The sequence below is a fragment of the Coenobita brevimanus genome, chromosome 28 (assembly GCF_032717465.1).
Source record: "Coenobita brevimanus isolate Jiangsu-jjx chromosome 28, ASM3271746v2, whole genome shotgun sequence".
Taxonomy (NCBI): domain Eukaryota; kingdom Metazoa; phylum Arthropoda; class Malacostraca; order Decapoda; family Coenobitidae; genus Coenobita; species Coenobita brevimanus.
Genome location: NC_136981.1, coordinates 36,797,787 through 36,823,887, shown reverse-complemented (window position 1 = coordinate 36,823,887; position 26,101 = coordinate 36,797,787). Strand labels below are relative to the sequence as shown.

The 26,101-nt window shown below is 41.9% G+C and overlaps 1 protein-coding gene across 1 annotated transcript; it reads left to right on the top strand.

The window, feature by feature from the left end:
* Window positions 1-2,355: 2,355 nt before the first annotated feature.
* Window positions 2,356-25,256, top strand: Socs16D (Suppressor of Cytokine Signaling at 16D). The gene is made up of 7 exons (XM_080268632.1): window positions 2,356-2,417; window positions 6,636-6,684; window positions 12,864-13,245; window positions 15,854-18,370; window positions 21,757-21,925; window positions 22,780-22,978; window positions 23,913-25,256. The coding sequence occupies exons 1-7, from the start codon at window positions 2,357-2,359 to the stop codon at window positions 24,817-24,819; spliced, it is 4,284 nt and encodes a 1,427-aa protein (XP_080124758.1). The 5' UTR covers window position 2,356; the 3' UTR covers window positions 24,820-25,256.
* The last annotated feature ends 845 nt before the right edge of the window (window positions 25,257-26,101 follow it).

Here is a 26,101-nt window from a genome sequence, read left to right as displayed (position 1 = left end):
GGTTACCACCCAGCGTTGTAAATGGTTTCCTGGCTTACAGGAAACCATTTGGCTTGTCACTCAGTGTAAAGCCACCTGAAAAGGACAGAAGAGTAATAAAAAGCGACAGGAGAGATGAGACAAATAGGAAGAGTGGAGGACAGACACAGAAAGAGAATGATAAAGGCGAAGGAAGAAGTAGGCGGTGGGTAATATCGCTTTGCCTAAAAGATTAATGCAGAATGTAGCCGTGTGAATGAAGCTGTCATGAGGCGAGGAGAGGGATGGTGGGGAGGACGGTGGTGGGAGGTTATGACCGTATTGTGAAGCAGTGTGGGTGAGGTGTGGTGGTAGTGGCAGTGTGGGTGAGGTGTGGTGGTAGTGGCAGTGTGGGTGTATGGTGGTGGTGGCAGTGTGGGTGAGGTGTGATGGTGGTGGCAGTGTGGGTGAGGTGTGGTGGTGGCAGTGTGGGTGTGTGATGCAGTGATGGCAGTGTGGGTGAGGTGTGGTGGTGGTGGCAATGTGGTAGTGGGTGAGGTGGTGTGGTGCGGTGTGGTGTGGTAGTGGGTGAGGCGGTGTGGTGTGGTAGTGGGTGAGGTGGTGTGGTGTGGTGTGGTGTGGTAGTGGGTGAGGTGGTGTGGTGCAGTGTGGTAGTGGATGAGGTGGTGTGGTGTAGTGTGGTAGTGGGTGAGGTGATGTGTAATGTGGTAGTGGATGGTGTGGTGTAGTGTGGTAGTAGGTGACGTGTGGTGTAGTGGTAGTGGATGACGTGTGGTGTAGTGTGGTAGTGGATGAGGTGGTGGTGTGGTGTAATGTGGTAGTGGATGAGGTGGTGTGGTGTAGTATGGTAGTGGATGTGGTGGTGTGGTGTGGTAGTGGAGGGCGGCAGTGTGTGTCCCCCGCGGCATTATCGATCCCACTGCGCATGAATGGCGGGGCGGCCAGCCTTTGTATCCACTCACTCACTCCACCGCCGCCACTCCCCCCTCCCCTCACCCACACTCCCCCCCCTCCCATACCACCACCCTCCCCCTCCCTACACCGCCTCACCGTTCCCAACTCACGTATTTTTCTCTCCTACGTATTTCTTCTTTATCTACACTTGTCATAATTACTCTTGTAACGTGAGAATACTGCAGGATGGGTGACAGTTACAACATCGTATTTATAAATTGTTAATATAAAGGTTATGTGATGAAATTGTTAGTGTGTGGATGGTGTGCCTGGCGGAGCACGGAAGTTACTGCACACAGACGATGCGCTGTGGAAAGGGTGAAAATGAAATTGATTTAGTGCTCAGATCGGGTGGCACCGCTCCTGGGCGGCTGCGGCTGCGCCAGAATTTGCACGCACTCCAGACGCGTTCCCCGTTCCCGGCTTGGGATTCGTCCAGCCTTCACCCTTTGTATTTTGCGCTGGATGACTGATTCATGGCAGGCATCTTTAAGCCGCCTCGCAGTTGTTGCTCTTGCTCTGTATCAACCCCTGTTGCTGTTTAATTGGTCCTTGTCTATTATTTATTACGTTTCCTTACCACGGCCACTGCCGCAGCAAGGAGAATCTTTTCATTGTTTTATCCATCAGGCCTAACATCACCTACTTCCTACCATCACGCCATGTGATACCTAACACCTCCCCTCACTGTGTCCAGTGTAATAGGTTGTATACACCAGCCATGGCTGTTTTCTTCCACTCGTGAGCCAGCCAAGGCTTGAACAGACCACATGAACAGCGGTTGTGTTACGTGCACACACCGACACGCACTTGAAGATAATTTAGCCAATTATATGATGGCGGGGATTCGGACGTGTGTCTTACTACGCGCGTTGGCTCCCCCTATCCCCCCCCGCGCCCCTCCCCCGTGCGTACTCTACACACAGCGGTCGCCACCGTCGCCACACAGCCTGGCTTGGTGCCTCTGTGCTACTGTTTCTCTCACCGCCCACGCACCATACCTCTACCCTACGACCCACACCCACCACATCCTGAACCCGTGGAATATGTGACATTATTATAGCCAAGGCAAATCCCTCGTGAGTGTGAGTTGAGGGTGTGTCGACTGTTGTGGCACTCGCACTCACACACACGCACACACCACCACCACGGCCCCGTTGCCTCAGGATGGCACCGGACGTGACACCGGCCACCGCTTTAAACTGTATAATATTTTGGGACAGCATGGCTTAGATATTCGCTTTTTACCATAGCCTAGAGTCGTGTATACGTTTAGTGCCCATTGCCTGCTTAAAGATACCCTTGTGATACGTGTTAGAGGTGCATATTGTGATGTGCAGTGGCAGCTCACGGCCCTGACAGCGAAACCTTGCAACAAACCCGCCGTGCACTGTCTCGCTGTGTGGCTCTTCACCTCGGCACCATGAGTCACACGGGACATACTTGTATCCACTGGACCACAAACTTGGCAACACTCTGTCCAAGTGAGTCTCATATTCATTCTCCATCACCCAACCTCTCCGTTTTATATGGACACCCTTTTAAATGTAAATCAATTCTCTATTTGTTGATATTTTGTTACTGAGGGTGATGCTCCTCCCTACGCCAGGCATTCCCTTAACTAATTGGATGGGGGTTGTGGTTCAGTAGGACGGGGATGGGTATGTGCAGAGTGTAAGTTAATCGGTACATATTGGTACCAATTACTTTTTATGTCTCTGTCAATTTTATCTACAGTATATTGCAGTTGTGTATGCAAGGCATGTATGTGTATAGGTAGGTACAGTAGGTAGCTTGGTAGATAAGTAAATTTGTAGGTGGATAGATAGTGTGTGTGTGTGTGTGTGTGTGTGTGTGTGTGTGTGTGTGATAAAATGAGGACAGATGAGTTCAAGTGGTTAGAATGGACTGTAGCATTGACAGCCATGCCTGCCACAGGAGTTTAAAGCACTCAGAGGTGACTACAGGCTTTTCATCCATGTAATGATATCAGTGGCATGGGTCAGGTCTCTCACTTTTATATGGTTTGGACTAATATAGCCAAACCTGTACATCAACCCAAAGGAGGGAATAGTAATTTAAGTGTAGCCCATTTTATATACAGGTGTCTTGTGGCCTAATAGTCTAGGTAGCCGACAGGGTGAAGGTCATGAACTCTGTGTAAGGGTTCAGTCATTCAAAGGTTCTTAATCTAGTTGGGTAAGGAAGCTCCCTAAGACTTCTTCCTTAGCAATGTATTCTGGGGTATGACTGGTTAACATCCTTTTGTATGCTCTGAATATAAAGTGAGATGATATTGGAAGGATTTATAATGTAGAGGAGGACAGCAAGGTGTAATAAGCAAAATAAATTGACAAGGTATAGGTGTTAGGGCGCTTCCTTAGTTGACGAGAATACAGACCAAAGGCACCAAGGCAGTATGTTGATCAGCTACCTTGCCATGTTCTGCACTGCAGTCCATGTTCTTCAGTATTAGGTTCTTACAATTGAGATGCAGTTACTTAAAGTTTATACACCATATATATATATATATATATATATATATATATATATATATATATATCGTTTCATTTCGTTTTTAAAGGCTCCAACATGCTTGCATGTGTCGGCCTTGGTCACCTAATGGCGGCTCTCCACGCTGCACGATCCGTATATATATATATATATATATATATATATATACTGTATTTGCATTTATGTCTGTGTATACTTTACATTATAATTGGTATATTCCCACGTCCCAGCTTAAGCTACAGTATATAATATAGGAAAAAAAAAAACAAAAAAACAATGACAGGTGGGTTTGAAGAAGCAGTCAACATACTGCTTAGTCAGGTGGGCCACACATCCATTAACTCTCCATTAAAGCTTTTGATGTTCTTGGCTGCATCCCAAGGACTGTGCCATCCACAACAAGTCACTCCATAAACATTTGTGCTACCGAGCCATGACAATGATGCAAGTTAGAAAGAGGAAAGTGCATGCCAAGCTGCCATCATCTGTCAAATTTACCTACAGATAAATTTTGTTTACTATCCGTGATATAAGTGCAGATTTAAACACACTTTCATCCTCCGATCAGTCAACTATGCAGCTAAATGTCATTCATTAGGCTTTGTTGCTTTGTATAATCCAGTCTCTTGCATCCATTTCCTGTGCTTTGCTCTCATGTTTAATTTTTCATTCTCACAATACACCAACATATCGCCCATCCTGTGCTTACTGACACATTTTCATGCAAGCTTCTTATAATCTTGTCATTCAGTCTTACTTTCTCAATCAGGGCATTCATTGCACCACTCACCTCTCATGACTTTTTGAGTAGCTATAATGGCTCTTTTGTATAAGGCATGTCAGCAAATGGGTTGGCGGAGGGTTAGTGCCCCTCCCTTTAAAACAACTAACTCAAAGACAAATGACCACCCCTTATGGGATTATGGTGTCTAGCTTTAGATAGATAGTCATACAGTCACTCAGTAATTTTGCTTAACCAAAGAAAGGCATTTGTATTGATGGAGTAGATGAAGATTTTATCCCCTTTAATTCTGAAGTCTTTCCCAAACTAAATGATACATACAGCAAGAAAAACATAGAAGATAATTTCTTATTGAAGGGGTGAAGCAGGAGTACAAGACGGATACAGTCCACTGTGTCTGAAGCCAGATGCCTTAATCCCAGAAGATGTGGCCACAGATGAATTGCCTCCCTGTCGTGCTATCTGCTGCCATCAGGCTGCCCTCTTCTCCAGCTCATACACACATCTCTCCTGTAGCTCTCCACTCTATCCCTTCATGCCGTCTTCATTCTTCCCCTCCCCCACAACCCTCCACCTCATTCACATTCACTCTCCCAGCCAGTCTCTCATTCTCTATTCTCTCCACAAGGCCAGACTATCTTAAGTTACTTCTAATGCATTCTAGGACATCCACAGGTGCACCACAAAGCACTGTCACTTGCTTTATAATTTCTGTCGTCTTTCGTTATACCATGATACTGGTAAATAAAATATTCTACCTCTAAAACTATCTTTCATTTATTTGTACACTACTTACTGTGTGCTGTTTCTTCATTCACGCTACCATAACTTACCTGGCAAGGTATAGTTGTTTTATGTTGGCTGGCACTGTACACTGTGGATCACCAGAGTTTTTACAGTCATGAGAGGTAATGTAACCCACTCATGTCAGTACAGTATTAGGAACCAGGGTTGTGGCAAATTAACGTTCTTGGTAATGTTTTGGACTCGCATCCATCATTGGGTCTGAAAGGGATCATACAAAAAAAAAAAAAAAAAAGTGAGGGGAAAGAAAGAAAAAAAGAAAAAAGTCTACAGATTAGTCCACAGAGATTACATTATACCAGGAATTAAGAACACTGTTATAAAGATGCAGTGAAATTTGAAATTGGAAATCAGATATGAAATAACTAAAAGCAACAGAAAATGAGCACACACTTGACTAATTCTAATGAAGAGATACTGCCGCGTGATTGCAGCAGTGTCATAGCTGTGAGCGTAGGTAGTAGCAGTGAAGTGGCAGCAGTTACTACATTGTGCAGTTCAAACATTTTCAGTTTTATTTATTAATCCCATCAAGAGTTTCCATATGCATTGAACTTATGATCTAGCCATTCTGTTGGAGGTTTTTCAGACTTGTTAAGTGCATAAGAAGTCTGCCATATAATATGTTTGAAAATTGAAAGTACAGTATGTAGTGGACTCATACACCCATTGCTTTGTTATGCTTAGCAGTACACCACGTTGATGGTTTGTTTATGGGGAAGTGGGTACGACTTTGCAAGGAAGATGGATGAGTGGAGGAGGATGCCACATGAATTTTGGTGGAGGCAGGTGAAACTGTTAAACTTTTGGGAGAATCACCTGGCCTAAACCCGTTGGTGTTTTGTTATGATTTTATTCCTCTCTCTTTCTCTCTCTCTCTCTCTCTCTCTTGATTGTTAGAAGTCATAGGTCAGAAAGTAGAGCATGTGTTAACCTGCCACAGTTGGATTTCAAAAGAGGGCTGGAGGGTTGTCATTTCAACATTACCAGAGATGTAGTAGGGTCCCTGCAACTATGATGTTCTGGGCTGTGCCATCCATAGCCCTCAAGAGATGATAAGGAATTGACTCGTATTTACTTTATTCATTTATTTATTTATCTTTTGGACTAAGGGCCTCAACCATTTTTCATTCAACATACCATATGATGTGTTTTTAGACACTTGCAAGTACTACTGCTGTGTGACTTCCGTTTTTGGTGCATAAATGAGTGTGATTACAGGATAATTAAGTCATAACACATAATATCTTTACATAATAAGTTCATAAAAATGCAGCCAAGGTAAGAGTGAGTACAGTGTATAATAACATGGTTTGTGACTGGTGATACCTCCTCTCAGGCGCACCGTGCGATCTGCTTCGAGGACAGAATCAGGTGGGGAGTTTGACTGGGGCGGTGCATCTGTCAAATGATAAGGCAGATGTCCTAAGGCCAGCTCAGTGTGGACAGAAACCTTGCATAGAGTAAATAATGAAACATACAAAATTTGCTGATGTCAGCAAATTTTGCAAGTTTCACCCCTTACGGGACTCTGGTGTCTGGCAGTAGATAGATGGACACATGAACCAACATCTCTGTTTATTGTAACCTGCATGGTGTAGTTATTAGCTGAAATCTTAAATTGTTATTTTTTGCATTACAGGTCTTGATGAAGATGTAACATGTAGCAGACTGCAGCATCTACCAAACTTGTGAGTACAATTTTTGTGCTGCTGATTTATTGCATGTCTGATTTAACCAGGTACAATATTACAGTCATAACAAGACACTTGTAAGTAATGTACTGATATCCTGCTTCATTGGAAGTATACCTTACCGACAAGTAAGCTAGGCATTCTGTCAACAGTGTCAATAAAAAGGTAGTCATTTTACTGTTACTATTACATGCTGTGGGGAAATAAGCTTTGCTGTAATTAGAGTAGTGCATATCATTAGAAATACAATTAATAAAGAAGTGTGAATGCAACAGCCATTCAGAGCACAGATATTGAAGTGTTTGGGGAGGAATGTTAATGAGTTTAGTTTATGTACAGAAAAGTTTGCAGGTTCTTCTCCACAGGTCCCTGATGAGCAGCCTGAAAGCAAGGATTCCATAATACAAGTACAGTGGCCAACCCATTAACTTATCAGCTAATTTTGTCAGCAACAGAATAGTACTGTAATTATCGCATTTTCCTACATTAGCGGATTTGCAGGAAGGGGTGTATTCATGGGAAATATAATGACTAATAAGTTGTGGTATACAATATATGTATATACTGTATACAGTACGGTTAGTGGTAGGTGGTGTTGGCCATCATCTGCTCAATGTAATGTTGCCTACTTCCTTCACCTTTATCCTTATTTTTCAGTGTCTGCCTTCCTCTCTTCCTATATCTCCCATCTTTCCTCTCACTTTTTATTACGCTTCTTTCCTTTTCAGGTGGCTTTACATTGAGTGACAAGCCTAATGGTTTCCTGTAAGACAAGAAACCATTTACAGTGCTGGGTGGTAACCACATAACCAACCACATGTGTTCCCTACATGTCAACAAGTGGGTTGGCGGAGGGTTAGTGCCCCTTCCCGTAAAACGTGTGGGTTGGTTGTTTGGTTACCACCCAGCGTTGTAAATGGTTTCCTGGCCTACAGGAAACCATTAGGCTTCTCACTCAATGTAAAGTCACTTGAGGAGGAAAGAATAGTAAAAAATGAGAGGAAAGAAGGGAGAAATAGGAAGAGAGGGGGGCAGACACAGAAAAAGAACAACAAAGGTGAAGGAAGAGAGCAGCTACACATGCAATACAGTATGTAAATTTTGGTATGGAAGAACACATTATGGGGGAGCCCACTGCATGGCTTTCTCATAGCCCATTTTACTACCACCCTCAAGAACTCTTTAAATGCCTTCTCCAAATCCACTACATGTAGTACAGCTTTGTATTCATTGTGGGATATTTCTGTTAATGCTGACAGAGAATGAATGTTGCATCATTTTTGGCAACCAGGCATAAAACCAAATTGCATTTCATTTATGCTTCTCTTCTTATATTCTCCCTGGCACATTTCATAACCTTTATTGTGTGGTGGAGCAGCTTCAACCCTCTGCAATTATTTCTCTCCATTGCTTTACTTTTACCTTAGATTAGCCAGTCTCCCAATACTTTTTTCCCCAAGAATTGCATTTATCAACCCATCACCATTTTCACACGTAAATTACAGCAACTCTGAATTTCAGAGGCAATAGTTTCTTTACATTTCGACAGCCTAGTGATAGCACTTCAAATTGCCTCCTCTCTAATCTCTGGAGGTGGGCTTTGCAGTGGCTACTCGTTGGTAATATCCTCCCTTTCCTGGTCAGTCTTCATTCAGCAGCAGACTGCAATGTTCACACCATGCAGTCTTTAAAAAATTCATTTGCAACAGTCAACGTTCCTGCATCATCCCTGACTACTTGTTCACTGACCACTCCATGATTTTTCCCTCATTATAACCATTGCCATGTTGAATATCTTCATTTATTTTTCTTTGGACCATTTGACTTGCAAGTTAATTCTGTACATGCTCTTGTGTTTGCCCAGTATACCTCAGTCTTAACTCTGCATTTGGCTGCCAGGTACAACTTCCTGTCCCTCCCCATTTTTCCATTTATTAAGCTGTTCTTACATACCGTAATTGTTTTTACCTGTTTGTATCTTGACAGGATTGAGTCAAGCTCGTACTCTTCCGTGTTTTGAACCATTTTCTTCATACAAATCTCTGAATTTATGAATAGTGTTGACATACACCATTTCATTCAGTAGTGCTTTCTACTGATCATTAGCTCCTTGTGGGAAACTGAATTTCCATATGTCTCTATCACCTCTCTTTTTGTATAGTTTTTTGCATTGTCTCCTGGTGTTGCTTACCCATAGGTTATGTACAACTGTACAAAAAAGTATCGTTACGACTTTGTGCTAAACAATATGACAAACGACGGTGGTTTAGGAAAAACAGACAGGGAGCTAAAAAACTGTTGGTACCCCTGCATGTCCAACAATGTTGGTTATGCATGAGATCCTGTGTTTGAGGTAATGTGTCAGTATGAATGTATCAACCCTTCGAAAACAGAAGCCATCTTAGTGTTCTTTACGTATCTATCGGACCCCTGAGTAACAATATTTTTTTGTACAGTTGTACATAGGTTACACACACACACACACACACACACACACACACACACACACACACACACACACACACACACACACACACACACACACACACACACACAAACTATGTATATATATTAAATTTATATTTATATAGATTGTGTGTGTGTATGTTTTTTCTTTGTCACTTCATCATTCCACCACCACTATGCAGTAACATGCAGCCTGACTCAAATAACTGGTCTGAGTAAGCTATATCTAGATTTGTGAATATACTAGAACATAATTAGTGAGGCTGGATAGTGAGGAAATGGAAAATGTGAGTGCATTTAAGTACTTTGGTAGTGTAACGAGTAAGGACGGAAATTTGGAGGATGAAGTGTTTGAAAGGGTACAACAGGGAAGAAAGTTTGCTGGTTCATTGTAACTGATAAGAAATAGGGAAGTGAGCATGGAAGTAAAAAAGTCACTGCATGACAGTAATGTGATCCCCATTCTAACATGTGGAAGAGAAGCTTAGATCTTGCTGGAAGGACAGAAGTCAAAAGTGAGAGCAGTGGAAATGAGTTATTTGAGAGGATCTTGTGGACTTCATGGAGAGATAGACTGACAAATGAGAAAGTGAAGGAGCATTATGGTGTGGATGTAAATGTGATAGAAGGCTTTAGGAGAAGTACATTGAGGTGGTATGGTCATGTGGACAAGATTGAGAGTGAGAGGCTAACTAGGAGAGTGTGTAGGAGGTGGAGGGGGGAAAGAGTCCAAGGATGAGGTGGAGGGGTTTAGTAGAGAGGTACTGTATTTGAAAGAGAGGGGTTTAAGTTGGGGTTAGGACAACGAAATGACAGGGGACAGGGCAACATGGTGACCATTTGTTTGTAGTCATCCCATATAGGATTAAGGCATTTGTCTATAGATAGATAGGTAGATAATCTTTCTTACTTGTCACTGCATCTCCTTTCTGTATCATGCAATAAATTTTTACCAATTCCAACATATACATTCATAATTCCTGCGTTAGTATAAACTTTTAGTCACAGAATGGAAGGTAGTGTCAAAATTTGTATGCTTTTAGTGCTCATTCTTACCAGTCTTTACTCGATCTAGCAACCGTTGTGGCAGTTCAGTCTTCTTACATTAACCTTTGCTGAGGTGCAGACCTTATATGAGGCACAGTGAAGGTCTGCATAGGCCATGCTGTAAGCCTCATAAGAGGTGCATTCACATTGATTATAAAACATTGACTCAAGGAAGGTAAACTGCCTTACAAAGAATCAGTCTGGCATGGGTTAAACAAGATTTACGCACAGGAATGTCTGGCACTCAAACATTGCTGTTAAGTCACCAGAAGTCATATTTTAAGTATGGACCTTTGAGTTCAGTGGCACCATCTGCCCGGTACAGTAATAAGTAATTTTTTAAGTGTGGACCTTTGAGTTCAGTGGCACCATCTGCCCAGTACAGTAATAGGCTGGCAGCTTCATAGTAGCAAAACAAACCACTCAGCCACCATGACTGAGAACAAGGGAACCACATCGTTCATTCATAACAACATAGACTACACAGACACACTATGACAAACAAAACTACTAGTAAAGCTATGCCTGTACTGTATATCTCTTCACTCAAACACCTTAACTCTTTTCCATTTTGCCCCCTTAACAACTCACCACCCACTCCTGTTTTTGTCTAGATGTCAGCCATTAATGCAGATTCTCAAGAGCTTTTTGGATTCAGGGTATCTTCCACAGTTCCAGAGGTATTGACTTTTTGTTAGCATAACTTACATGATGGATTTACACACTCAAGGACACCAAAGAAAAGTTGTGCATTTAATGCTTTGATGCCCAAGGGCATCCAAAGAACAGGAAATTATTACAGTAATTGCAGAGGTAGTAACTGTGAATGCAAGGGGAGACTGTCATATGAGGTGAGTGGTTAGAGGGCAAAGGTGAAAGAGTAGTGAGCGAGTTTAAAGACCTGGTGAAAGAAAATGGCAGTGTATTGATGGTATTAGCAAGGAAGGATTGTATGAGAGGAAGATGTTGATGGAGGGATTTTTTTTTTGGTATTAAGGGTTAGTCTTGGCCACAGATGAAGCTCATGGATCTGATGTAAACCTTGGCCTTGGAGATGGGGCAAATCTGTGATGAGGCATTGAGAACTGTTTGGAAGGAAGGATTAGTGTGTTGTTCAGGCAAAGATGGATATGTACGAAGACAGAGTGGGACAGTACAGCCTGCCATCATTGAACATAATATCCAAAAGCCTCCACTTTCCAAAATATTTTTTCATGCAGTAGGAAGTTGGTATTATCTTGTCCCCATACAATCAGTGTATATTTGAAGACAAAGCTTAATTTATTAACAGTTATAATATCAGATGAAACATTACCAGTATTACTAATACAAGCATTCTTTACTTGATTTTCTTGTTGTTATTATGGCTCAGTTTTTCAAAATGTTCCATTTTCCGAAAAGTCTTTAGAACCAAGAAGAATGTAGGATTTGAGAGTTTGAACCGTACCAACTGCAATGTATGGATGAGAGGCATTGGCTGTGAATGCTAGGGTTGGGAATTGGGTGTTAACACTGTAAATGAAATGCCTGTAGTCTGTTTGCAGGGTGAGAAGGTTTAACAGTGTGAGGCTTGACAACAAGAGAGATGTGGACCCAGATGCACCATGCTGTTATGAGAAGGACAGAAGCAGAATGTGTTAAATTAGTTGGGCCATATGGATTGAATGGGTGATGAGAGGTTTATAAATATATACAAAATGGCAGATGAGAGATTGATAAAGATGTATAGAAGTGGAGGAAGGGGGAGGTCAGGGAAAAAGTAGAAGAATGAAAAAGATATTGTGTCATGGAAGTGTGAGTGTCCAAGTGGGTGAGAGGTGTGTATGAAACAGAGCAGATTAGACTTAAGTGGCTTATGGGGGAAGATTAGCTGTCAGTGATCAACAACAGGCATGGAACAGAGCAACATGAGGAGGCCATAGATACTGTAGGTGGGGCCTGGCTGTGGTTGATTTAAAATTGCTTCAGTGTAAACCACTCCATGAAAGCTGATAGAATGACTGTCAGTGTGTGAAATCGTTTTTCCCATTTTCAGGCATCATCCCGCTGAAATGAGTAATGGGGAAGGTGTATGAGAAGTGTACTAATGAAGAAAAAAAAAAAAGGAAATAAGGTTTCATGGATGTTATTATATTATGGTAGTGGTTTTCTTGTCATCATCATCCAGACCTCCTTTCACACCCAAATATTGGGGGTAGGGTCCACAGAACCAAGGGAAAAAATATATATATATAAAATGAGATAGTAACCAAAGTTATCCCACTTTAACAAGCCACACTCCCATTCACTCACCATTCTCGCCCCCCAGAATCTTGGCTTCAGCTGATAGGTCAATAAACATTCAGCACATAGCTTCACATTCACCTATCTGACAGAGTAATTCAATGAATGTTAAGTTAAAAAGGGTGCCAAACCCTGGTCATGCACTCCTCCACTCAAAAAAATTTATCCAGCCAGCTCAGTCACATATCATTTCCCGAGACTCATTAGCTCCTATCCCTCTCTCTCTGACACACTTATTTACCATATTTATCTGCCTCCTTCTAGATCTACCATGTGTCCTCCTGCCTTCAAGCTTGTTCAGATATGCGCTTTTCACCAGTCTATTCACACCCCGTCGGGATTTCACTTAAGTGTAATTATAAAATATTTTATTCTTGCAGGTGGGTGAGGTGCCGAGCAGCGGAGACCAAGATGGAGGGTGGAGACAGCCGGCCCCCCCAGACCCTTCCACCACCAACCATAGAAGCAACAGACTCCCACCAGACTCCCCCTTCACCGCCACTGCAGCAATCACCCACATCCCCCCTCCAGTCTCTCCCCCACACCCCACTCCACCACTCTCCCCTGCCCCACACCCCCATCACCCCACACACTCCACTCCCCCACACCCCTCTCACCCCACACAGCCCCCTCACCCCGCTCACCTCCCAGAGCACCCTAGCCTCGGAAGCCTCAGTGGACTCAGGAGTGGCGTCTGCACAGTCGTTAGACATGTTGCACAGTAACAACAACAGCTTTGAGACACACGCACTGCGGCGGAGGGTAAGCACATTCACTGTACCAGTTTGAAGTCAGGTGACATTCTCTTTTGTTTATTCTTGCTGCTTTACTCTTTTTACTCTAACTTGGCCTAAAATGCCATCTCTCCATATTGAATGCCGAGTTGATGATGGAGACAGCAGAAGAATTTTGTGTAAAGCTTCTTAGTAATGATACTATGCTGTAGGAGCTGGTTTAGGAAGAAGAATCAGTGGTCATGAAGATTGTTAGTTTGTCATTAAAAAGAATGGGGGAAAAAAAAAAGATAAAATTAATGCAATTGGTAAAGATGGCCTAATAGTCATTCTCATTAAGAATGTAGGTGACTTTCTGCATGATGTATCAGTAGTTAGCATAATTCTTTGAGAGTTACTTGCAACCTGAGCCTAACTCAAAAAAAGAGCATTTAGTAGAGTTTGGTATCAGTTGTTATGCACTCTGGCCACTGAACCAGGCTGATACTGTATGTTTTAAGTTATGGTGTTTGTGAGTTTTACATACAGGTACAGTTATTACTAGACAGCCAGCACACAACAGAACAAGATGGAGAACTGCCATCATATAAGCTTTTGACCCTTGCTATTTGGAAAACAGACACACAACTGAATGTGATGATGAAAATGATTGTATAACATCCCATATTTGAAATCCAAGAGGTGGCTGCAAGTTTTTTCCATCATCTTCAAACTGCCAGGGCTATACAGTAGAGTGGTCTGCAGATTAAGTGTTGTGGACTAAGTAGCCTAGTCTTATGCCCTTTTACAATATGGACACATTTTAAAACTTGTCTGAGGAGATATGAAATCAAGAATGAAAGACAGCATTGTTATTAATTAACTGACAGAATAATGCACAAAAACCTCCCAAAGCATTTGATATTTTAATATTATCCTCCCCCCCCCCTCCTCCTTCTGACTAAAAGTACACTATAGAACTGAGAATATTTTCAAAAGTTGATGAGTGAAAGAAATTTGTTTTTTAACAACAGCACTCACTTGCTATACTGAGAAAGGTAAGATGAAGATTAGACAGTGAAACCCAAAATTTAAATGGTCATTGGAAAATATTTTAAATTGAAGTGAATCTCTGTTTAGATAATATTAAATTCTTGAAGTACGCTGTCATGAGGTGAATTACAACATGCTTTCAGTATATTTCTGGCAAGCACAGTAATAGGTTGAGAAAGTGCATTTGTCGTGGTTCTGCTGTTGGGTGGAGCAGCAGTAGCATCCACCTAGAGGTCAAACCTCCTCATATTTCCCTGCACCTCACTTTGAGATACTGTCAACCACAAGGAGGTGCCAGCTTTGTACATCATGTATGTACTGTACTGTGTTGTACCTGTAGAATGAACCCACAGAAGCAGTTGCTTACCTTTGGGTGATTGGTCTACCTAGCCATACAGACTGGGGGTAAATATTAACAGTGACAGCATACCTTCTCCAGACTTACTTGTCTGCACCTTGTGAGGTTTAAGTTCCTTCCATAGTTTGAATATAATAATATTGGTCTTATAACCCATACTGAATACAGTACCATTAAAAGGTGAAACTGAAAACTTGTGGTACTGATGTGGCAGGTAAATGTTGTAAATAATTAGCTTCATCTTGAAGTCTGTCCACAAGATTGTGACCATTGTGTTCCCTCTCTTGGAGTTAGGGAGGAAGGTAAGGGACATTTTAGCTGTATTTGAGAGTACACTGCCCCTTACAAATGTTGGTACCACTATGTAAAGCTTCATTGTTACTCTGATCAGATGATCTTGATACAGTAGCTACTTCATACCACCATATTTAATGAAGGTTTATGTTTGTTGTGAATGTAGGCTTCATACATCACAGCAATAGCTTTTCCAGCACCAGTACTTTAGTCTTACAATTTTCACATGTCAAGGAAATCGGTTGATCTATTCATCATTTTGTTTGGGATAAGATGCTTATTAATTGTACATCATGGCTCCTAATTGTATAGCACATTTTAACCCTTTTGCCGCGACCTAGCATTTCTCAGTCATTCCCCTGGACACAACTTAAGGCCTTAAAAAATGAAAGTGCTAATTGTAGTTTGTTGCTACTCTTCTAATAGGAAATGACCCTGAAGTTTCCATATTTTACTGTGATAATAGCCAAAGTGCACCATTTTACGAGAAAAATTGTCATTTTCTGAGAAAAAATACAAAAATTAATTTTTGCTATTGTCTAATTTTGCAATGATGACAAGTTTATTTACATCAAGTAAGGTTTTTCACATGTATGTACTGTATACACAAGACATGTATACTGTTTATTGTCACATAAACAAAATCAAAACTATTTTTGTACAAAAACAACAGATGTGTGGACGGAAAAGTTTTTTGTTGGTTGTGGACTGTAGTTGCCTGATGTGTCATGAAGAATAATTAATAGGGTGACCACAGTCACCTAATGAGGCCAGAGGGTTAAAGCCTTTTGGTTTAAATATGAAAAAATTTTCTTAGCTAAGTGTTCGTCTAAGTACAGTTGATTACAATTTATCTTCAGTTTGAACAAAACTGAAGTATTTTATGTTGTTTTTCATTAGTGGTAGTATTCAGTATCTGACAGTTTTATTGACATGTCATATGTTGTTGCAGGCTGGGAGCAGTGTGAGCAGTGGAACTAGTGAAGTGTGGCTGGGGTCCCTGGATGGTGATCCAGCTGGCCTGGAAGTCCTGCCGGAGCTGTGGCCACACACCGAGTCTCCCACCACCACTGCCCACACCACCACACTCCCACACCATAACCCTACCTCCCCCCACCACAGTCCAACAACAACAACCCACCAAAGTCCAACAACTACCCACCATAGTCCAGCAGCAAGCCACCATAGCCCAGCAACAACAACCCACCATAGCCCAACAGTAAGCCACCATAGCCCAACAACAAGCCACCATAGCCCAACAGCAAGTCATCACAGCCCAACTGGAAGCCACCACAGCCCAACAGCAAGCCACCATAGCCCAACAGCAAGCCACCATAGCCCAATAACAAGTTACCATAGCCCAACAGCAAGCCACCACAGCCCCACTTTATCCTGTCACAGCCCAGCACCAGCAAACCATAGTCCCATCAAGCAGCAGCAGCAGCACCTTCAGCTACAACGGCTAGACCCCAGTGGGCCTGTCATGCCCATATCAAGCCAGGACACTGAAAGGCACTCCTCCTCCCCAAGAGACAACCCTAAGGAAGCTTCTTCATCTGTGATACCACTTCACCCTAGTGCCCTAAGTCCTCACACAGGCTCACTGAGGCTGGGAGCTAAGCTAGAGCAAGCAGGAAAGAAAAAACATAATTGCTTGATAACTTTGAACCCAGCTCCAAGTACTGAGTTACAGTGTGAACTAAGTGCTGCAGGATTGTGTACCAGTGATGAGGCATCATTTAATAACAAATTTTATATTAAAGATAATCAGTTTATGGTACAAGAAGGCTGTAAATTTAATGGAATAATGAGAAAGCATAAAGAACCCGATGGTGTAGCGGTAGATAATGTTTGTGATGTTGAGTGCATGGCAAGAGAGGGCTCTGTTTGGATTGATAAATTTGCTTCATTATTTGTTAAGCAGGTCATAGAGGAAGCTTTAGCTGTGAGTTCTTCTGTAGGCTGGTCCATTAAATGCTCGGGCCAGTGCCAGCGTGAGCAGTGTCGTGAGGAATATCAGAAAAAAGAGAGCAGCTGGTGGACTGTGGGAGGAGGCAAAGGGAATCGCAAATCGAGCATCCCTCTCCTGGGATTATCGTGCGGAAGTCCCGGTCTGTGTTGGACTCCCGAGTTGCCGTACAGTCCCTCACATCGACCGCATTCCAGGTCCTCCCTGGGATCCAGCCTTTCCTTCTCCCACGACTCCCTGGTCAGCTCTGGCCCTCGCATGGACGACTCTCACCTCATCACCGGCGCTGTGTCACATGATGCCTTGCTCTTTCCTAATTCTAGACCCTCCCACAGTGATGTTAGTGACATTTACAATGTGCCACTGGATGGAGATATCTATGCAGTGCCAGTAGATGTAGTCAAACCAAAAGAAGGACAGATTTTGCATCCAAAAGCAATCATGCATCACCCCAAAAAGAGACATCACAGGAGACATGCAAAGAACACTGCCAGTGCAAGTGCCAATGTTCTAAATGAAACCAGTTCTAAGAAAATCAGCAGTTTTGATCATGCCAATGTTAATAGAGCATTCAAAGAAAGTAGCGTAACCAGGAGCCGACAACACTCGGGTCAGTCAGTTACTTCAGTCAGCAGTGATTTGCTGAGAGTTAGTAAGAGACATAGTGTGCCCAGCAACATAGGTTGTGCTCAGAGTATGACTCCTAAGCATAGTGTAACTAAAGAAAATAATGAACCAATACATATGACACTAGAAGAAGTCAGAAAGTCTTTCCATGAGTCAGATGATACGATTAATTGCAATAAAGCTAATAGAACTCAGCAGAACCATAAGAATATTCAAGAACAGTCTAGAATATGCAAAATAATACCGGTACCTTTTACTGCAATGAAATCATGCAAAAGAAAAGACACTTCAGAAAACCGTATCGATGATAGCAGAAAGAAAGGTAGAAGTATATCTAGCAACATTCGTAATACATTTATTACTATATTTGGTCTCAAAAAAGGAACCAAATCCAGTAGTACGCGATTGAAAAATGGGAACTGTGTGGATGCTGCAACTCAGGGATTTTCAGAAATCGCAGGCAATGGGACTGCGGCCGTTGTCTGTTCCCCTGCCTCAGGTCCGCAGAGTAATCATACCAGCAACCTTGCAACAACAGCCACCATTACCCACACCACATCCACCACCACAACCAGAAACCACCACAGCCAGCAGAACCACCACAGCAACCACCGCCAGTCCAACAGCATCAACACTGGTCTGTTATCATGTCTGGGCAATCCCAGGGCAGAGATGGATGAGGTTCCTAGCACCCCTGTTCAGAACCCCACCTCCACACGTTCCCCGGCAGTGGTCACTAACAGAGCGCTGCCGCCACTGCCCTCAGCCTCCAACACAGAGGACTCCACAAGGACACCTGAGGCTGAAGGTGGAGGGGACCGCAGAGAGGAGGAAGGCTGTGATTTTGCTTCCATTATTGAAAAAGTGAAAGATGTAAGTACCTGCAACATTGGTTTTTGTCTGTCAGTTTATTGCCAGATGTCTTAATCCCGTAAGGGGTGGCCACAAACAAATCGTCTCCATGTTGCCCTATTGCCCATCATTTTACTGCTCTGCTCCCAGCTTACACCCCCCTTCTCTCATATACCTCTCCACTCTATCCCTCCATCTCATCCTTGGGCTCCCCTTCACTCTCCCCTCCCCCATCTCACTCACATATACTCTCCTCGTCAGTCTATCGCTCCATCCTCTCCACATGGCCACATGCTCTTTGTAAAGTATTTTAGCCAAATAACTTCAGTGATTTTTGTTATATCTATGCTACCACAGCAGTTTACATTACAGGTTATATTTGCTCATTCTTCTAGCACCAGAATTCACTATCTTGTATGTCAGTATTACCATGCTGTACATTGATATACTGGAGGGAAGGGAGAATGCAGTGTACGATGCTAGTAAATATGGAAGACAGAACAGATGAATTGTAACTTTCAAAATGATGGGACAGTACAGTGCACTTGCAGTTCATAGTGCGAGAGGAGGGGTAAGGCTGTGCTGTGGTGATTGAGTGCCACATAGTATCAATATCTGAACTGTAATGGGAAAAATATTGGGCAGTTGGATTTGTCCTGGAATAAGGTGATTTCAGTATGATTTATGCATTTTTCAAATTGCTGCAATTTTGAACACCTAAGTTATCAACTTTTTAAACTCTTCTTATGGTCATATGGTAGGTAGATGCGGTACAGTAGTTATGCCACATTTGAACCAACCAGTAGGACAGCATCAGTGTCTAGTGAAGGTCTGGTAGTTAGTACACTCAACAGCCTTGACACATTCATGTGTTTGTTGGTGGTAATAAGATGAATGAATGGGATTGCCAGTTAGCGGTTAGTTCAGTTGACCATGTGACTGTGATGCTTGAACAGTATATCAGAAAGTATAGCTTAATTAACAGTAACTACCAGAGGTAAGAGTGTATTCCTTTATCAGAACTGAGTCAGTTGATGTAGAAACTAAATATGGTACATTTGTTTATGATTTGAAATTGATAAATCTGTATAATAAATTAATCCATAGAATGACAGCTTACTGTAATATCTCCCCCTTTTTTTGTATTGCCCCAGTGGTGGAATATATCCTCATGATTATTTAAAAAAATGAAGAAAACATGCATCTTAGTTGCTTCCAGTATATACTTCATGACCATTCACCCTCTCTTTCCCTCCCACATTTTGGCTAAAACATGTGACTGGCAAGGGAAGGCAATGCACATAGTTCCTAGCCAAGGTTCAAACTTCTCAGGTGCCGGTAATATGTTTTGAGCAAGTGTGATTGTACCCTTAAACATTATTAGTGATGTGTATGATATCTCAGCTGAGCTGTTATATATTTTGGGTGCATTAGTGTTGTCGGTGCAACCCCAGGCTTATCTGAACGTGAACCGAGTGGACATCAATAATGGCCTCTTAATTGGGCCCTCCCAGAAACTTATTGTCGAGGTTATGATGAAGGGCTGTCAGTATTGTGAGAGTGAGGTGCTTGAGGTGAGTTTGTTATGGTGTGGAGGGCTGGACTACAATGTAAATGTGGTGGATTGCATGTGAATAATATTTTGTGTTTGGCACTGAAGCAGGGAAGGGTGATGGCCACATTGCAATCTAGCAAGATACGGTACTCTTCTGTTTCTTGGGTAGGGTAGTTTTTGAGGAATGGACAACTGGTGGTGGTTTGTGAAGGGTAATGTTTGACTGGAAGTTTGTAATGGCATTGTTGGTTGTGTTTTTGTATGTGTTGGGTGACAGAGAAAGGATGTTAGTGAGGCATTCTGTGTAGGGTTGGGAAATTGTTCATTTTTGTTAATATTTTGTTTCTCTGTGGCAGGGGGGTGATGCAGCATATGGTTAGGGTACATGGGTAGAATGGATCTAGAGCTGATGCAGTGATTTATGTATCTGTCATATTAATGTGATCTCAGATTGAAAGCATTTTTCTTTCTTGATGCAAGTCATATGTATTTGTGGTTTTGAGAGAGAGAGAGAGAGAGGATAAGGTAGTCATAAGCCATTACTGTTATGGCCATCCCCAGTTCAGAGGCTCCCAGGACGGTTAAAGCTTTGGAGGTGATGGTTATGATTGTACAGTAAACCCTTAATAGTTAATACTGTATACAGAACCCTCTTCTAACAGATAACAGTTCTAGTAACCACCTTGAGCTGACCAAACATTCATTTAACATATTTTTGTTTGGTAAAAGAATGGACGCCTGGGAAACACCTACCTGCATGCCGTCCCTACACACTCACACGCGCGCTCCTCTGCATCCTGCAGAACACTGCATCACTCTCTGGGTGACCAGCATCGTGAGAGGAGCCATAAATAGGGCATTTATTGAGAAAAAGAGCCGTTTAAAGCTAGTTGTATGTTATTATGTACAACTGTATGGCTGAATGACACTATGTTTAACAATCTCTGTTCAGTAAAAGCCGCGACGCATGGGAAATACCAAACAGCATGGTGTTCAGCAAAATGAACTATGGGCTCTAACGTCGAGTGTCTGGCACCAATTAGTTTGTTATATCGAGGGTGTTCTGTATATTACAAGATATGGTATTCAGTCAGCATCATGGCACGTAGTATGTAGGCAACTGATGTAACATCATCCAGCCATACATGCCTTTTATTAACTTGGGCAGTCCATCATATATCAGAATGATTGCCAGTTACCTAATACACTGGGAGCAAGTCACTACACATTGGTAAATGTTCTGTAATGTTGTTTGTTGCAAAGATTAGCCAGGATATACAGTATGTGTTGAGTGATCATGACAGTCACTGGGTCACCTCAGCTAATTATTGCTGCTTCATTCAATCACCATACTGTCACCAACAAACATGTGAATATGCTGGGGTTGTCACTTGTACCAGCTGCCAAATATAGTGTGATGTCCTTTACAGTTAACCGATATTAGCATATTGAATATCTGTTCACTGTGGATTATGGCATCAGTCTCTGAGAAAGATTAGGGAACAATGCCAATATTGAAGGGAAGAACAGAGCATAGATAGGACTGATCAGTGTTCCCATCTTGGCATGCCCATAAGGTTAACAAGACGGGATTGTTGTGGATATCAGAAAAACTGCATTTCAGTAACATTTCATAGTAGTGCAGTAGTTTAGTGCAGGATGATGATGATGATGATGATGATGATGATTACATTGATTGACAGTGGGTTTGTTATTGACGCATGTTTGAGAAAAAGAAAAAAAAAAGAAAAAGGAGTAGGTATGATGGAAGATACAAATGCTGAAAAACTGTCATTATACGGACTGTTTATTTCATTTTACGGACAGCACATTATTGTATCTTTCCCAACAGTGTGGATGGTATTGGGGTCCAATAAGTGGCGAAGCAGCAGAGAAAGTTCTGGCAAATGAACCTGATGGATCATTTATTGTGAGAGATTCCTCTGATCATCATTATATTTTCTCTCTTACCTTCAAACTTAATGGTTTTATCAGACATGTCAGGATAGAACATGATCAAGGTGAGTAATATGACTGTCACTCTGATGGGTTGGTTTTCACCTATTGAAGATCTGTAATGCCTTTCAATTCAGTTGATATTTAAGTGCATTGAAAGTGAATGGCCAGGTTGATTAACAACCATGGAAACTCATTCCATCCTCATAAATAAGGCTTACTGAATTTCCCTGAACCACAAAGTTGTTGCAGTGCTTTAGTCCTGTCAGATGAAAACAGATTGATGATAACAAGTTATGTTTGTCACTCTTCCATGTATCATTAATCCTAAAGGTGTAAAGCTTTTTTTTTTTTTTTTTTTTTAACAAGTAATTAAGCTTTGCAATTTTTGTATGATCACTTCGCCATTTTGTGAAAGTAATTCTTTGCACAATATACTGTACATGTATACTCCTTAAGAGTCAGTTGATAGGTTTTTGGAATGACATTCAACAGTTAACAGGAAAAGTTTGCACATACATTTTTTACTTAAATTTCATCTGTTTGGAATGTCATTTTACCTCTGTGATGAAAGTGGTTTATCATTCAGAGTATCATCCTTCCTCATGACTTACTGTGAATTTATTGCAGCATTCAGCTATACAGTATATCTAGGTACAATGAATTGCAGTAGTTCATAGACCCCAATACAGACCTTTAGTGTAGTGTGTAAGCTTTGTTTTATGGTTTTCGTATTAAAAAAAAAAAAAAAATCCATTCAAGGGGAATGACATATGGAAGGCTTTACCAATGTTCATCCCATAAAAGTGTAATGTTTAATGTATGGGTAGTCTGTGTGTTGGCAGATATTAAGTAAAAACTATCACATTTAAATTTTTGGCATTGATACCTCATGTATAATCATCAAATATTTCAACAGGGAACTTCAGCTTTGGTGGATTTACCAAGTTCAAGAGCCAGACAATTGTAGAGTTCATAGAGAATGCGGTGGAGCACTCCCGCAGTGGGCGCTACCTCTTCTTCTTGCACCGCCGACCAGTCCTTGGCCCCATGAGGGTCCAGCTCCTCCATCCCGTCTCTCGCTTTAAGCACATCCAGAGTCTTCAGCATCTGTGTCGGTGAGGATGTTGTTCTTGCTTTAACAATGACCCTCACTCTGTTGTGGGTCCTCTTTCCTCGCTTTCTGAACCCTACCTCACCGTATCCATAGGTGGGAAAAAAAGGTCAGGATGATGATGATGATATTGATGATGATAATGATAGTCCCATAATGTTAAGCATTAAGTGAAGTTGGGGGCAGATGCCATGAAGCTCAGCCTTGGTGCTCATATTTGTAACTTGAGCTTTTGATCCTGTGGGAGATTATTCACCCACTATCATGGACTACAAGGCCGCTGTATCATCCAGGTTACAACAGTTACCGTCTGTTGATGTTACCCTGTGTATGGCAGATATATTGTATACAGTATGGAGAGTGGTGAAAATGTTGACTGAAGCCATATTAATGATGTTGTAGAAGGATGCTTGGGTGTTGAGAGTTAAGAGATGACGGTGCTCAGGCTTGTCATTTTGTGTGATTGTGGCTGGAAGGTGAAATTGAGAGAAACGTGAAGTAAAAAAGATGAGAGGAGTATTCAGAGTGAAAGAATAAAGTGGGAAAAACTAAAAAAAAACAGCAGTTAAAGATGAATGTGACCAAAGGATATTGGAAGAGTTAAGATCAGTTAATGGAGTACAAGTAGATTAGGGGACTTGTAGAGTGGAATTAAAAACAGATGGAAAGAACATTTTGAAATGGTAGTGAGTGGGAGTGATGAGAGCAGAATGATTGTAAAGCATGATTGGTTTTGTTGATGTACGGGGATGGTGCCTGAGAACATGACATTGATAAGTTTTAAAACCTTTCTTTTTGCAAGGTTGAATTGGTAATTCATTCTAAATAACTGATATTATGCATTGTTGATGTTACTGCGACTTTGCCCTTGTTATCATGTTTTACTATGGATTTAAAATCATACTAAATAATATCGCTAATGTCAACTCTATTTATAGGTTTGTGATTGTGAAGCATGTTCGTCGTGACCTGATTAGCGAGCTGCCCCTGCCTCAGCGACTGAAGGATTATCTTTGCTCTCCACACTACTATTCAGAAATGGTAGAGCAGTGTATGGCAGCTGCTGCAGCAGCAGCTTCTGATAATGAAGACAGTGCTTCCCCAGAAGCTGCAGGTGAAGGGAACAGTGTTCCTAGTCAGGTGCTTCATCCTTCACTAGGGGAATTAGAGGATAACCTTACTGTTGCACCAGTGCTGCTCCCTAGTTTCCCTGGTGTAGCTCAGCCTGTGATGGACCGTGCCTCCCAGACCTCCCAGGCCACATCTCCCAATCTCTCTCTCTGTAACCACAACCACCCAGACCTTCACAGTCTTGACAGTATCCACAACTCATGTTCTGAAGCCACTCAGTCAAGCCAGAGCACCAGCAGTGTTTTGCAACTCATACAGGATCCTGACCATCTCAATAGTGTAGCACAAAGTTTCCCAGAGCCTACCAACCATGCCATCATCTCTCCAGCCAGAATTGATGAAAATCTGAGAATGGGCTCCAGTTACTCCCCAACTTGTTGCTCACCTGCACATGTAGAGTGTGATACTTACCCTGCATGCTCACAGGTGACCCCAACCAGCCAGGCTCATACTGCCAGTGCCTCACCTGCCCCACAGGGTAATCTTGCCTTTGCCCACCAACACTTGACCAGTGCCAGTGGGCCTCTCTCACTCAACTCCTCATCGAGTGATGTGCAGGACAATACAAGTTTCCCTAACGATAGACCGCTAATATTAAGTGACGGTGATGCAGATAGAGTAATTACCGATAATTCATTCTCTAGAGAATATTGTAGGAATAATCCATGCTTGGGTTTGGAGGATCATGTATTTGAAGATTTAGGAGGTGTATGAATTAAGTTTACATTGCTAAATAGCTTCTGATTTGAAGTGCTGTGAATCTATTTTAAGGTTAGCTGTTTATAGGCTGCCATGTTCCTCTTAATTTTTGTGTTTTGTATATTTGCTGAACTTGACATAGAGTTTATTTACAAATATGTATTTATTGGTATATAGAGTATAATTATTTACATGTAACTATATTGTCTGAAGCAACCAAAGACATTCAGTTTAATCTATTCACTTTCCACAGTGAAAAAGGGAATTAAGCTATATTTTTATTACAGTTCATGCAGTAAAACTCTTGTACGTCTGTTGTTAACCCCTTCGGTCCAGCGACTTGTGTTTGGTGCTTTGTTCTTGCTGCCTTCACTCAGTTTTATTCATCCCTAAACCCCTATGCTCGTGATGGAGCTGGATTGGATGATATATGGAAAGGAATCAGGTTTTTAAAGGGTTTATGAGGGCTGTATCTCACCCATCCTGCTTGAAAATCTCACCCTGCCTCACTCTCTTACTCCTCCAGCTGAAAAGTCTCTCCTTCTTTTAGTACTATCCTGGAGAGGGGTGCCTTCACATGATGGCACTGATATAACTGGCTGGATCCACTGCCTGGTCATACAAACATCCCTCAGTTCCCTCTCTATCCCCCAAAAGGAGGATGGTGGACTGGAGGAGGAGGACAGCTTCACCCGGCAGTTCACAGGGTTCACAATTTATATAAACCTGGGGCTATAACTACTACTACTACTTCTACCACTACTACTTCTCCTGCAGCTATCTTTAGCTAAAAGAATTAGATATCAGTGTCATAATCTCTGTAACAGCCTCAAAAGAAGCCATCAGATCAGTTGCTGCTTTCCTTCCTTTGTACTCCTTTGCAATAAAATCCCATGAAGAATACAGGAACAAAACACAAAGCTATATCATGAGACTGGAAGGGTTAATGCTCGTGTTCAGGTATCAGTGATTTTCCAATTGTTTCCCGGCTCATTTCTCAGTGCCACAGTGTGTCATCGTCAATGGTTTTGAGTTGGTGATAGGTATGGCAGTGGTCGCAAGAGTTACAGATAAAATGTATAGAATAGTTTCCAGATACTTGGTTAATGATTTACAGGGTGTTTTTTTTTTTTTTTTTTTTTTTTTTTTTTTTTTTTTCCTGGAACACCATATGCCACTTTTTACATTGGCTGTTATTTTTTCACATGATATTGTAGAGCAATCCATTTAAATTGTACGGCATCTTGTTGTTCGTCCATACTAAATCATGTTAAATATACAGTGGGGCCTCACTATC